The following is a 13,321-nucleotide window of genomic DNA, read 5'->3' as shown; positions in this document are numbered from 1 at the left end:
GTTACCAAATATATGGAGTTTATATAATCTTCATATATATATTACACTAATTATATTTAAAATAAATTATTCTTTTTAAGAAACTTCTTCAAGAATCATTAGTCAATTTAGTTTATCTTTTTATAAATATTTTATTTATGAATCTCTTTTTGATACAATACAATGAAATAAGATTTTATCTCATAGTCATCTTTATAGATATTTAATCTATTTTTTCCCTTAATAAAATAGTATTGTGTCTCAGAGTAATCTCGCGTATGGTTTCTACGATCGATGACCACTTGGAGAACGCTTCTACCATCGACGTCTAAGCAGGTTGCATCCTGTGGAGATACCTTTAAGATCGTCCTGACGTACTCGGGAAAGCCTATTTGGGCGCCCAAGATCCAGGGCGGTTCGTCCCATCGTCTGGCAGACTGTTCGTCCCATCGTCTGGCAGACTCAGCTGAGAGTGCCCCCATAGCGTCCTGCGTACGCTTACGCAGCTCCTCCGCTGTGATTTTGTCATCGTTGCACGATGCAAATTCGAAAAGCTTTTCCGCAAACGTAATGACCAGCTGATCTCGTCGCTCTCCTCTTTCTCGGTGTCGTTCACCACCGGCTTCTGGTGGGCGTTCAATACCTGCTAAAACTTGCCGATGTCATCAGTCGTATGTGTGTGGCCGCCGCCTGTATTGGTTCCCCGGGCGAAGAAATCCACGTATTCTTCTTTGTGGACTAAATAAGTTGCAGAGCGTCTCTGTGGGTTCTCTTTATCTCCTCCAGACGTCGGATTCTTGGGGAAACTGCATAATGCATTTCAGCCACAATAACATCAGAAGACCCCAACAAATCAATGCTTTACAGTAATCAAGCAATTCTCAAATACACTAATGTATAAGTCACTCACGTTGCATTAAAATGTTGAAAAGAAACAGTTGAATCCATCTGGCTGCATAGGTAAAACCATAAATCAGTGTATTCCAATTAACGTAAACGAAATTTAAGAGAGAAATTTAATGCAGCCAGCCCATGAGATGAAGACAAGTAACGTCATCTAAAGATCCATCTCCTCTGTTGATGGTATGTATATCTTCACCACCAACTACTACTGCGATTGGTAGCAGCATGAAGAAACTGCAAGCGCTCCTACTGCAACTGCTGCTACTGCTCCTCGGGAGCATGGCGGTTTGGTCCTCACCGTCGGAAGCCCCGGAGATCCCTGGAACCCTAAGCTTGTACCCGTGCGTCGGAGAAGCACGGTGGCTGTGTCTTGGGCATGGGTGGATGGTGCCGTCGCCGGTGTCTCACGACCCGGAGGTCGAAACATGCTTGTCCTCCCTACGCTACGTTGGCGGATGCGCTCGTTCCGTCTTCCGTTCCAAGTCCACGGGCACAATTAACCTGAGTCCACGGTGCTGCGGAGCTGTGCAAAGGATGGGCGAGCCCTGCTTTGCCAAAGTCTTCGGCGGCGATTACTTTGGTGATTCTTTTGCCCCGAAGATCAAGGAGTTCTGCGCCTTGCAAGCGTCTGCTGCAACTAGGCATTGAAGACACGCCTCCTTTGAGCAGGAAAAAAGTGCAAGGTAGTGGAATGTTAAGGAGAATTAAAGATTGAATCTTTTTAATTAGTGTTTCTTGTCATGACTCGTTGAACTTTTTGTCAGTCTGTCCAAAGAACATTTGGCCTCAAGGATCTCTGAGAATGTTCGGAGAAACTTCCCTCTTCTCCAGGTTGATTTGAAAGGTCTAATTATTGGTAAATGGCCAGTTTTCTGTCGTCATCGATTCTGAACTTAAAGAAGTCGTATGTTGTTCGACTAAATTGATCATTAGCTTCCTTGGTCATTCTGACATAATAATCACTCACGACGGTAGCGACACGAAGAGGCGTGTCGTCATTGTAATTAGGGATGTCGAGCTTGTTCTCCAGTAACACCGGAATGATATGGATCGCTAGCCCAGGTCGATCTTCCTACAGGCGTTGTCAATATGGAGCAATTTCATTCATGAGGTTGACTGGGCGGCCGCCATGCTCGCTCGTGGCCACATCCAGGAGCTACTTTTTCCTCTGGTCATGAATAATAGAGGACAACCAGCGCAAGCATTTGACGTTCACGACATGCCGTGATTCATCCACCTCGCAACGATCCCATGGTATTGTAATGTGTCGGTGGGATGATATAGTTCCAAGACGTACGTCTTCACCTTAATTCAGATCGTCTTTGTTAGCATAAAATCTTTAATATATTATATTAAATATAAAAATAATCTTGTATGTCAAAATCAAATATAATTAGATCTAATTTTATGATAATCGTTATGAATATGTAAAAGAAATGAGATCCTTCTCCTCTCTTCCGAGAACTCCCATCAAGATTACCTAAGAAATTCTCCTTTAAATGTATTTCTTTTCTATTAGCTAATATATGTCATCAAATCAAATTAGTTATCTTATATATATCTTATCCAATTAGAAAAAACCATAAAATCTAACATTCTGGCTCATTAATTGATAAGATATAAAAGATATTCAAAATCAAAATAAATAAAATAAAATTTATTTAAAAATAATTTTACCTAATTAGATTCTAAAGAATTTTGAAAAACATTTTATATATTACCATGAATTTTAAAATAAGTCAATAAGTTCAATAAACACAATAATACTATATTAAGTCCAACTATCAATACGAGTCATAGCGGTTGTATATCATTAGTATCATACTCCCTTCCATGTACCACATTATTATTAGTTTTTCTTAAGATAGTCCATAATAACTTTTATAATTTGTCTTATCAAGACAATCCCATTATTACATTCAATTATAATATGCATAAATATAAATATAAATAGGATAGCAGAAGCAAATAACTTTAATTAAGTAAGAAAAATATCCATAATAGCATCCACCTAAATATGCATCGCCATATCTTTTATGACTTGCTCACAAGCTTTTACCAATAGATAAACAATCATCATAATGGTGTTTAGGTTGTCAATTGATACTTGTTATTTTTGGACTCTTTCTCTAACCATCAAGTATTTTATCTCGATATGCTTGGAACCACTAGTACTTGTCATTCTTAGAGAAGAAAACCGTTGCGGTATTATCACAAAATATCTTCAGCGGCCAGACAATTGAATCGACCACACTAAATCTTGAGATGAAATTTCACAATCATAAAGCTTAATTTGTATCCTCGCCACAAATTCAGCTTCCATTATTGATGATGCAATAAGTGATTAATTTATACTTTTTCAAGAAATTATCCCACTAGCTAATATGAATACAAATCCTAAAGTGAATTTCCTACTATCAAAATAATTTGCAAAATCAGCATATGAATATCCTATCATTTCAAGCTGATCTGATCTCCTGTATGTGAGCATATAATCTTTCGTCCCCTGTAGATATCTCATTATTTTTTTTGTAACTTTTCGATGTTCCATTCTTGTGTTGCTTTGGTATCTTCCCAGTATTATAATTATAAAACTAATATTTGATCTTGTACAGGTTTGAGCATATAATAGACTTCCAACTGCGCACTCATAAGGAATATTCTTCATTTGATTAATTTCTAAGTCATTTTTTGGGTACTGGTTTTGATTGAATTTTTCACCTCTAATAATATGTATATCATTGGCTAAGCAAAGCTACATATTAAATCTCTCTAAGATACGATTAATATATCCTTTTTAAGACAATCCTAATATATCTCAATGTTAATAACATATGCTGGCCCATTCATATCAACCATCTTAAAGTTCTTGTTGAGAAATATCTTAGTTTCGTATAATAAGCTAAGATTGGCAAATAAAATATCATCAACATATAAGACTAAACTTTTTCCCACTTACCTTCAGATATAAATTTTGATCAATAGTGTTTTCCTTAAATTTAAAAAAAATAATGGTATTATAAATCTTTATATATTATAAAGCTTATTTAAGATCATAAATGAATTTCTTAAGTTTACAAGCACAACTTTCTTTTCTCTTTTCTATGAATCCTTAATGTTGTTCCATATAGATTTTCTTATCTGGATCCCTATTCAAAAATGTTATTTTCATATCCATTGAATGTAACTCAAGATCATAATAAGCTATTAATGTCATGACAATTCTTAATAAATCCTTTCTAGAAACTAAAGAAAAAGTCTTATTATAGTCGATGCATTCTTTTTGAAAAAAAAACCTTTGACCATGAATTTGACTTTGTATCATTCCATATTACCCATTAAGTTATGTTTTATTTTAAAGACTAATTTACAAAAGAACTCTTTTATAATTATTGGGTAATTCAATGAGTTCGCATACACCATTCTGAACCATTGATTTTAACTCTTCTTTTATTATATCATATTATTTTTCAGAATTATTATCTTTTATGGCTTGTGAAAATGATAAGATATCTCTTTTTATTTCTATATCATAATCTAATTCTTTTATATATACTACATAATCATCAGAAATGACATGTTTCCTTTTTCTTTGAGTTCTTCTCAAAGTTGTCAATTATAATTATTCTACAAGATACCACAACAATATTATGTGAGAGTTCTTCAATATTATTTTATTATTCACCCTCGTCAATGCTCTCATTAATTTAAGGAACAATAATTTCTTGAATAGGAGATGATACGAGAGAGTTAACATGAATCTCCTCAATATCAAAATTGATCATTCGAGATTTTTTACTTCCATTGATTTCGTCATTTTTCTAAAAATTTTATATTACCAAATTCTATTATTCTGATCAGGGCAATAAAATCTATATCCCTTGGATTTTTCTAGATAATAAATAAAATATCATGAAATAATTCTTGAATCTAATTTCTTTTCATGTGGATTGAATTTTTTTATTTCTTTAGGACATCCTTAAATGTCTCAAACTGAGTTTCGTACTAGTCCATAACTTAAATGAAGTTGATGAAATTAACTTATTAGGAACCATATTCAAAATATATGTAGTTGTCCTAAGAGCTTCACCCCACATTAACTCAAGTACAAAGGAAAAACTCATCATGCTCATAACCATATCCGTAAGAGTACGATTTGTCTTTCAACAATATCGTTCTGTTGTGGCACACTTGGTAATATATATTGAGTACAAATACCCCATTATTCTAGGAATCTAATAAAATGACTAATATTTTAACTAAATCAATTATATTTATCATAAAATTCATTACCTCTATCAGATCTCATAATTTTAACTTTTCTATCTAATTGTTTCTTGACTTCATTTATATATTGAAGTATCAACGACTTGAGATTTAGATAAACATAGTTATATGTGGACAGGATATCTATAAACGTGATAAAATACCTTTCTCCATTAAAACAAGAATACGAAGTGGTCCGTAGATATCAGTATGAATAATCTCAAGGAGTTCTTTACTTCTTGTGGCATTTTTCTTTATATGTTTAGTTTGTTTTCCCTTAATACAATCTATACAAACATCAAAATCAGTGAAGTGTAAATGTTTCAAAATATTATCAATCACTAATCTTTCAATTCTAGAGATATGTCGAAATCGTCTATGCCACAATATAGAAGATCTTTCATTATTAAAACTATATTTCAATCCAACACTTGATTGTATAGTCAATAATGTCTTTACAAACTCAAGATCCAAATTAATTTTATACAAACCATCACACAGAATTCCAGAATAAACTTTTATTAAATCATAAAATATATTTAATTTATCATTAAAAAAAATAATATTATAACTCATCAATTGAAACTAAATTTTTAGAAATAATAGGAATATGTGTCAACAATACATGTGAACATAGATAATAAGTCTCCACTAATATTATTTAAGATGATTTTTCATAATGATAAATCTATGATGATCTTTTAATTTTTAAATTAAAAAATTTTCTGTATATTATTGATATGATATAAGTTAAAGTATGAGAATCAATCCAATAATATTTAATTTAAAATATACAAAAGGACGAGATAATGTCTCCCATGACTAAGAAGGAGATCAGATGGCGCATTTGGCCCCCTGCCGTCCATCGACTGACAAACGTACGTGCACAGCTTTGCTTCAAGTTGGGGGATAGTCTCAAGCCGGCTGAAGCTTTAAATTCAGAACAAATCCGACCAACCATTATTAAAGCGAGAAATAGGTTTAATTTGGTCATGCGGGAACGGACTCAAAATTGAGTCGGACTTGGGTTAAATCAAACGGACCAGTTCCTCACTGAACCGGTCCAAGTCGCGTGAGTGCTTCTGCCCGCCGCTGGATTCCTCACCGTGTGGGCCCATCGCGCGCCAGCGCTTCCAGCGCACACCGCCGCGCTGCCGCGTGCCCTTGCCAACCGCCTGCTCGCGACAAAGCCAGCGTCGCCCCTCCGCAACCCTCCTCGCCTTCGATGCCGCTGGCCTTACCACGCCCGCCGGACCCCGCGATCACACCGCTCACCGCGGTCCTCGTCGATCTGAGATTAGTATAGTCCCATTTAGAAAAACCGTAGGACTGCAGTTGCCAGTTGCATGCGACGCAAAATGAAAACAGAATTCTTCTCGTTGCTCTGCTTCCTGTTTGTTTTGGCATTTGAGTTTCTTTCCTTTTATTTCTTAACAAGTGGTATTAGAACAAAAATTATCTGAATCAGAGTCATGAATTTTTTTTTTCTTGCTTGTTAATGATATGAACAGAAGCGCATATGCTACGAATTTTTATGATTGCAAACAAGAGCACAAGATATTGAGCATACTCAAATTCACATCGAAAAAGTCAAAATACGTCCAATTCATAGGAGCCTCGTAATAAATACGAGTACAATTATGGAATTACAGAATTTAATGCCACACCCACACGCATAAGTTCAACTGGCACAGTCCACGAAGCCGATGAAGTATGCCCGACATTAATGCTTACTTAATCAACTCCGAACACGACCGAAAAAAGATGGACCAAAATTGGCACCGCGGTAGAGGAGCACAATAAAGCAGACAGTGGGGAAGACGGCCAGCTCCAGTACAAGTTGAAGGATGTCCTTCGCCTGTGTTGTCTGCCCGCCATATATCTGTAGGAAGATGTTGCAAGTGAAGGCCACCAACAAAGCCATCAGCGCCAGCCCAAACGAGAAGCAAGCGAAGAAGTACTTGGTGGGGATGGCACGGCGGAACTGCTGCTCCTTGTAAGGCGAGATGATGAGGGACAAGAACAACACCAGAGACGTGGCGGCGCACGACAACCCGATCACGTACGCATGCGTGAACACCTTAAAGGGTAGCCTGTTGAAGTACACAGGGTTGCCGGTTCCGGAATCCTTCTCGCCCGGTATGGAGAAGCTGGACGCGAAGACCACCGCCGCTACGAGGCCTGAACATGTCTTGCCCATCTCCATTAGCTGACTCTTGCAGTTCTTGAACATCTCTTTGTGACTCTCGGTAAATATCTCCCGTGCTGTCTTCTCGTCCGTGTTTCGACTGTACACGAGCTCCCTAGGCACCATCTCTTTCACCATCTGCATGCATACGATTAATTAATGATCACTTGGAATTCTACAATGACAAATATTTCTCTTATGAGACATATGATCGAACACTGGGAGTATGTGACCTCAAACCATCGTATCTCGTCTTGCATTTCGACTGCATCGTCTCCGGTATCACCGACCTTCTCAGAAGCAAAATGCAGGATGGTGTTTCTGGTTTTAGAGTCGATGCTGGACAACAACCAGGATGGTAAAATGGGGTTGTCTCCCTGGGTCATCCTACGGATAGTTTCTACAGTCTCTCGGTTCCCAGATTCTATCGCCACTCGAAGAACATTTCTGCCCTTCGTGTCCAGGTAGGTTGCTGACTGTGGGCACACTTGCAGGATCTTGCCGACGAAATCATGAAGGCCCATTTGTGCGCCTAAGATCAAGGGTGGTTCGTTCCATCTCTCTTCTGAGCTAGGTGACAGTGCCTTTAACACTTTCTCCACACTCTGAGCTGCCTCTTTGATTGCAGTTGAGACAGGTGTTTCCGGTTCCTCCGACACTAAATTGCAGAGCTTATCTGTCATCCTCTTAATGAGCTCTTTCACTGCAGTTGTGGGTGCCGTGTCCCTCTTTTGGGCATCACCTTCTTGTCCTGTCTCCGGTGGAGAGTCTATTGGACCAAGTATACTACCTTGGGTGGGATCTTTACCACGCACAAAGAAATCGAAGTATCCTGCTTGGGCTAAGTATTCGATGAGGTGCATAGTTTCTGTATGGTTCTTCTTCTTCCTCTCCAAACGTTGGACTCTCGGGGACACTGCACCCATGCATTTCAGTTAGCATTAATCATGTACCGTAAAAACCTACCATAAATTATTTTAAATTTTTGTAAGACATACATCATTTACTAAGAAAACTATAGGTGTAAGAACTGTTAACTCACATTGCCATATAATGTTATAAGCAAATCGCTGAATCCAGCCAGCTGCAGGACAAAATGCATGCATAAATCAATGTTATCCTACCTTTAATAACCATAACATGATAGGTTAAGGGCCTTTCACTTTACGATGGATATTATTGGCAAGTAGAGAAGCTAGAACGAGTACCTGGGATGCTGGTCAACTCCAACAGGTCAAAGAGAGTGCTGTAGTTTGATGGGAATTTTGAGCGAAAAGTCTTAGGCGAGTGGTCACCGTCATCGTCTTGTGCTACTCCAATGCGCTTGAGATTACATGTGCATGCCACAGAGAGAACCGAATCAGAGAGCTAAACGTAAAAGATGTAATCATAATTTGAAGCTTTGTCATTCATGCATGAGTCACATACAGATCTGTTGGGTGCCACCTCTTCATCGCTTTCCTTCATTTTGCTCGAGTCCTCTTCCAAAGGGATCCCTAAGATGTAAAACCAAAGAGCTCTACGAATATTCTTATATACATTTTAATTGATTTTTTAGCCTCATCGTAGATGAGAATTATTGCTGTATGTACAGAAAAAGGATTAGAGGAGGGTAGCACTCACATTCGTAGATGAAGGAGTCGAGGGCCCCAAGAACTACTTGGCTTCGGAATGCCTCTGGAATGGTCACCAACAGCTGCAGCGGAGTGAGGGCGTGCTCATTCCGGGATTCGATCTGAGATGGATAATACTGTGCAATCTGCAAGGCAAGTACTGCAGGCGTACCAATATGTTAATTGAAGTTGAACCGTGTACAAGGGAAAGAGGATGTAGCGATAGTTACCCGGCGCATTGCCCATGATGGCACAGTGCAGCATGGTGGCGCCGTCCTCCCTCCGGGCTTCCGGTGAGCTGCTCTTTTCCACCAGCAGCCAGAACATGTCCTGCAGCCCGTACATTGCCGCCTTATGTAGCGGTATCTCCTGCTTCACGTTCCGCACATGAACGAGATTTGGCACCCTGCGGATCAGCTCCAAGGCCACTTTTTTGTCGTCCATGGCTGCAGCTACGTGAAGCGCCGTGTCGCCGTTGAAGTTTCCGGCCTTGAGAATGTCATTTGATGATATTTTGTCGATTAGGCGGCAGGCGAGCTTGGGCTTCTTGCAGGCAATGACGACGCTGAGCAAGGGGTCGTTCATGAGGTTCACGTGGTTATCCTGCTCCACTAGACGCAGAAGTTCGTTCACGTCCACGTTCTCACTGTGGATGAGCGAGTTCAGTCGGTGGAAGCGTGCCACGTCCAGGACATGCGGTGGCTCCTCTGATCCACCACCACCGGCGCCATCTGCAGGCTGCGACGTCCCAGGCTTTGGTCCACCATCACCTGCGCCATCTGCAGGCTGCGACGTCGGAGGGTTCTGCGGGTGGAAGCCTGCCAAGTCCGGGGCATGCGGTGGCTCCTCTGATCCACCACCACCGGCGCCATCTGCAGGCTGCGTCGTCGTTGGGTTCTGCGGGTGGAAGCCTGCCAAGTCCGGGGCATGCGGTGGCTCCTCTGAGCCACCACCACCGGCGCCATCTGCAGGCTGCGTCGTCGTAGGGTTCTGCGGGTGGAAGCCTGCCAAGTCCGGGGCATGCGGTGGCTCCTCTGGTCCACCATCACCTGCGCCATCTGCAGGGTGCGACGTCCCAGCGACAGACGGCTGTTTCTCTATTTGTCCCCCTGATCCGGCGCCTGCATCAGCAGCAGCCGTCGGCAGGTCGATGCTGGAAGAAGCCGCCATATCCGTCCTTTTGCTTCGTTCTCACCGACCACTAAATATATATAATGGCTACGTGGAGGAGGAGATGAGGTGGAGTTGGACCCCATCGACCGACAGACGCCACCTTCCTCGTTTCCAGTTGATTGAGTAGCTTTGCTTCTCATCGGGGGATAGCTTGAGATTCTCTAACTCGAGCTGGGCATTGATTACTTAGATCAGAATGATTGGTAACAATTCCAAGGGAGTTAAAGTGCAAAAAGGCGAATCTCCCCCTCGCGTCTCGTCTGGCTCTTTCGATCTCTATGCAAAAGCAAAAGTAGGCAACAATGACGGCTTTTGCTAAAGTAAGCAACACAGGCTTTAAATAAATTTAAACAAAAGGGGAAAACTCCACACACTTCACTTTGTCTTGCACTCAAGTCTTACTCGAGCTTACATGGAAAAAAAAACAGGTGTCCCAATTGAATCTACGAAGCCTGCCGTGATCTCTGTCACCGAGACAGTTGCACTTATTATTATTATTATTATTATTATTATTTTTATTTAATAAACATATATATATATATATGCTGATTACATATATCAGCAAGAAGAGACATTGTATTCTGATTCATCACAAGTGATCTGTGTTCTTTTCTTTTTCTTTCACATTGAAAGAGGAAAAGTGGGTAAAATTACATGACGGCTACAGTAATGTACTCTTCTGATTCATGCTTGTCTAGGCGTAAAAATACTCTTCCAATGCTCAAGCTGCTTTAGTCCTTTCTCCCACGCCTTCTCGTTATTATAGCGAACAGCATCATCCATCGGAATCAACGTGATGTGCCATAAAAGAAAGCATCTCTTGCACTTGAGCCTATACTTCCTTCTTCTTTTGCCTTTAGCAAACAGAACTTGTGATGAAGTGTATGTAACTCCCAGTCTATTTGTTTATACTTAAGACTCCATCTTTAAGGCGAAATCGAAACTTGTTCTTGTTTAGAGCTAACGCTCGATGAGGATTTATGTGACCTACGGAAGCAAGACGAGTAACAACATCCTATGCCATTATATATACATATATTCCACCAACCTTGGATCCTAAAGCACGTGTCTTCTCCGTCAACTACAAGTATCATCATGAGGAAGCTGCAAGGGCTGCTGCTTGTGCTCCTCGTCAACGTGGCTGCTTGGGGGGCCGAAGCCGTGATCTCTCGCATCGTAGATCGGAAACTATGCGTGGGAGAAGCGCAGTGGCCGTGTTATCGGCTTCCGCGGTTGGCGCCGCGCCCGGTGCTGCACGCCCCGATGATCGAGACATGCTTGATCTCCCTCCGTCCCGTCGACGGATGCATTCGTTCCATCTTCCGGTCGCAGTCCACAGGCGAAATGAACCTGAGTCCGCAGTGCTGCCGAGCGGTGAAATCGATGGGGGATCCCTGCTTTAATGGCGTCTTTAAAAGCCCTTACTTCGGTGACTCTTTTGCTCCGATGGTGAAAGGGCTCTGTGCTTTGAGAAACGAATGAAACCGTGTATGTGTGTGAGGAGAAACACAAATAAAAGCAACTGCATTTGGTTGGCAAGTGCATATTAATCAATTCCCACTCACGAATCCGTAAGATGTAAAAGAAAAGTAATGAATTCTATGATGAGCATGGATATAGATTTCTTTTGATTTCATCTTCATACCTTATAATACTCACATCTTGTTAAGGGCTAACTTATAGTTTTAATATGGGTAATGGGGTGCAACTATCATAATCTAATGTTTTAAATCAAAATAATTACTCAGAATACTCTCTTGGAAAAGGGAGAACTTTGGCCTAATTTTATGTATGATGTAATCTTTCTTCTAATGCAATGAGCCATTCCCTTCTTCTATGATATCTTTCTTTCTTTCCCAACAAATTTGGGATGACAGCCTTCCTTTCTTTCTTGTTGAATGACATTCATCCCCACCATATTTGCCTACACTCCTAATGAGGTTCCCATCTTTGAGGGAGAGCACTATGACTATTGATATGATTGAAGATTCATATAAAGAATCACCTCAAAATCAAGAGAATGAAGAAGAAGGGAAAATCTATCCATGAAGAGGGATACAAGTGCTCTTCCATATATTCAACAAGGGATGAGTAGTGTAAAAAAGGCAAAACAAGCATGGAAAATCTTGAAAGAAGGGTTCCAAGGGAATGACAAAGTGATCTACGAAAAGCTATAATCACTTTGGAGAGAGTTTGAGAACATGACAACGAAAGAAGGGCAAGGTATGTAAGAGTTTCTTACAAAAGTTATTGAAATTGTCAATCAGATTAGAAGTTTTGGGGATACTATTAAGGAAAAAAAAAAGGTTGTTTGCAAAGTTCTTACAAGTCTTCCCACCAAGTATGATCATGTCGTCATACTATCTGCTTATTCTTGAATTGATGAGTTTCCTTCAAGTGCATGAGGAAAGAATGAACAGATCATCTTCCAATCAACCTTTTGAAAAAAACAATCACATTAGAGAAATTTAAGAAGTTCAAAACAACCTGTTGAACAAAACAATCAGATTACAGATTTAGATATAAGAGGTGCAGAATTCCCAATCATTCTCAAACCCAAAGAGATTGGTAGTTTCAAGAGAAGAACGAAAAGGAAGAGACAAACTTCATCAAGAATGAAATCGAACACTCTTCTCTTATATGAATGTTCAACAAGGAGCATAAAATGTGTGGTATTTGAACAGTGATTGCAGCAAGACTGGGAATGAAAAGATATTTGTTAACTTTGATCACAACTTCTCTTCTCAAATAAAACTTGGAGATGGAAAACTACAAAAAAAATTCTCTCTTTCATGCAAGGTCAAACACATTGAAATTCATCATCATTTCATTAGAAACTTGATGAACAAAGATGAGATAGTTTTCAAGTTCACCAACACAAGTTATGGGTAGTTCAAAAAGCATCTCAAGTGATCAGTAGTGCAGATTTCCTCACCAAAACAATTACACTAGAAAATTTTAAGAAGTTCAAAAAACATCTCAAAATTATAAATTAAGAAGGTGTTTTAAGGGCTAATGTATAATTACAGCATAGGTAATGGATGCAACTATCCTAATCCATGATTTTTATTCAAAATAATTATGCACAATACTCTCTTAGAAACTGGAGAACTTAGCCCTAATCTTATGTAACCAGCAATCTTCTTTCAGTGCAATGAACTAATACCCTTCTTCTATGAAATCTTTTTTTTTTTTTTTT

At 39.6% G+C, this 13,321-nt stretch overlaps 1 protein-coding gene across 1 annotated transcript; it reads right to left on the bottom strand.

Annotated features, from left to right (window-relative positions):
* Positions 1 to 6,727: 6,727 nt before the first annotated feature.
* On the bottom strand, positions 6,728 to 10,119 carry LOC103976200 (uncharacterized). Its single transcript, XM_009391410.2, has 7 exons — positions 9,180 to 10,119; positions 8,960 to 9,109; positions 8,765 to 8,832; positions 8,545 to 8,659; positions 8,379 to 8,420; positions 7,570 to 8,252; positions 6,728 to 7,474 (listed from the first exon to the last, which is right to left on the bottom strand). The coding sequence occupies exons 1-7, from the start codon at positions 10,117 to 10,119 to the stop codon at positions 6,887 to 6,889; spliced, it is 2,586 nt and encodes an 861-aa protein (XP_009389685.2). The 3' UTR covers positions 6,728 to 6,886.
* Between the last annotated feature and the right edge of the window lie 3,202 nt (positions 10,120 to 13,321).

Source organism: Musa acuminata, chromosome BXJ3-2 (genome assembly GCF_036884655.1).
Source record: "Musa acuminata AAA Group cultivar baxijiao chromosome BXJ3-2, Cavendish_Baxijiao_AAA, whole genome shotgun sequence".
In the NCBI taxonomy this organism is placed as follows: Eukaryota; Viridiplantae; Streptophyta; class Magnoliopsida; order Zingiberales; family Musaceae; genus Musa; species Musa acuminata.
The sequence above is the reverse complement of the archived record's forward strand: the minus strand, read 5'-3'. Positions and strand labels throughout refer to the sequence as shown.

Bases quoted from the DNA above. Each gene is read 5' to 3' on its own strand.
- LOC103976200 (XM_009391410.2), bottom strand. From the start codon at position 10,119: ATGGCGGCTTCTTCCAGCATCGACCTGCCGACGGCTGCTGCTGATGCA. The intron at 9,110-9,179 runs GTAACTATCGCT...GTACGCCTGCAG, and splicing joins CATCATGGGCAATGCGCCGG to TACTTGCCTTGCAGATTGCA. The intron at 8,833-8,959 runs GTGAGTGCTACC...TTTACATCTTAG, and splicing joins CGACTCCTTCATCTACGAAT to GGATCCCTTTGGAAGAGGAC.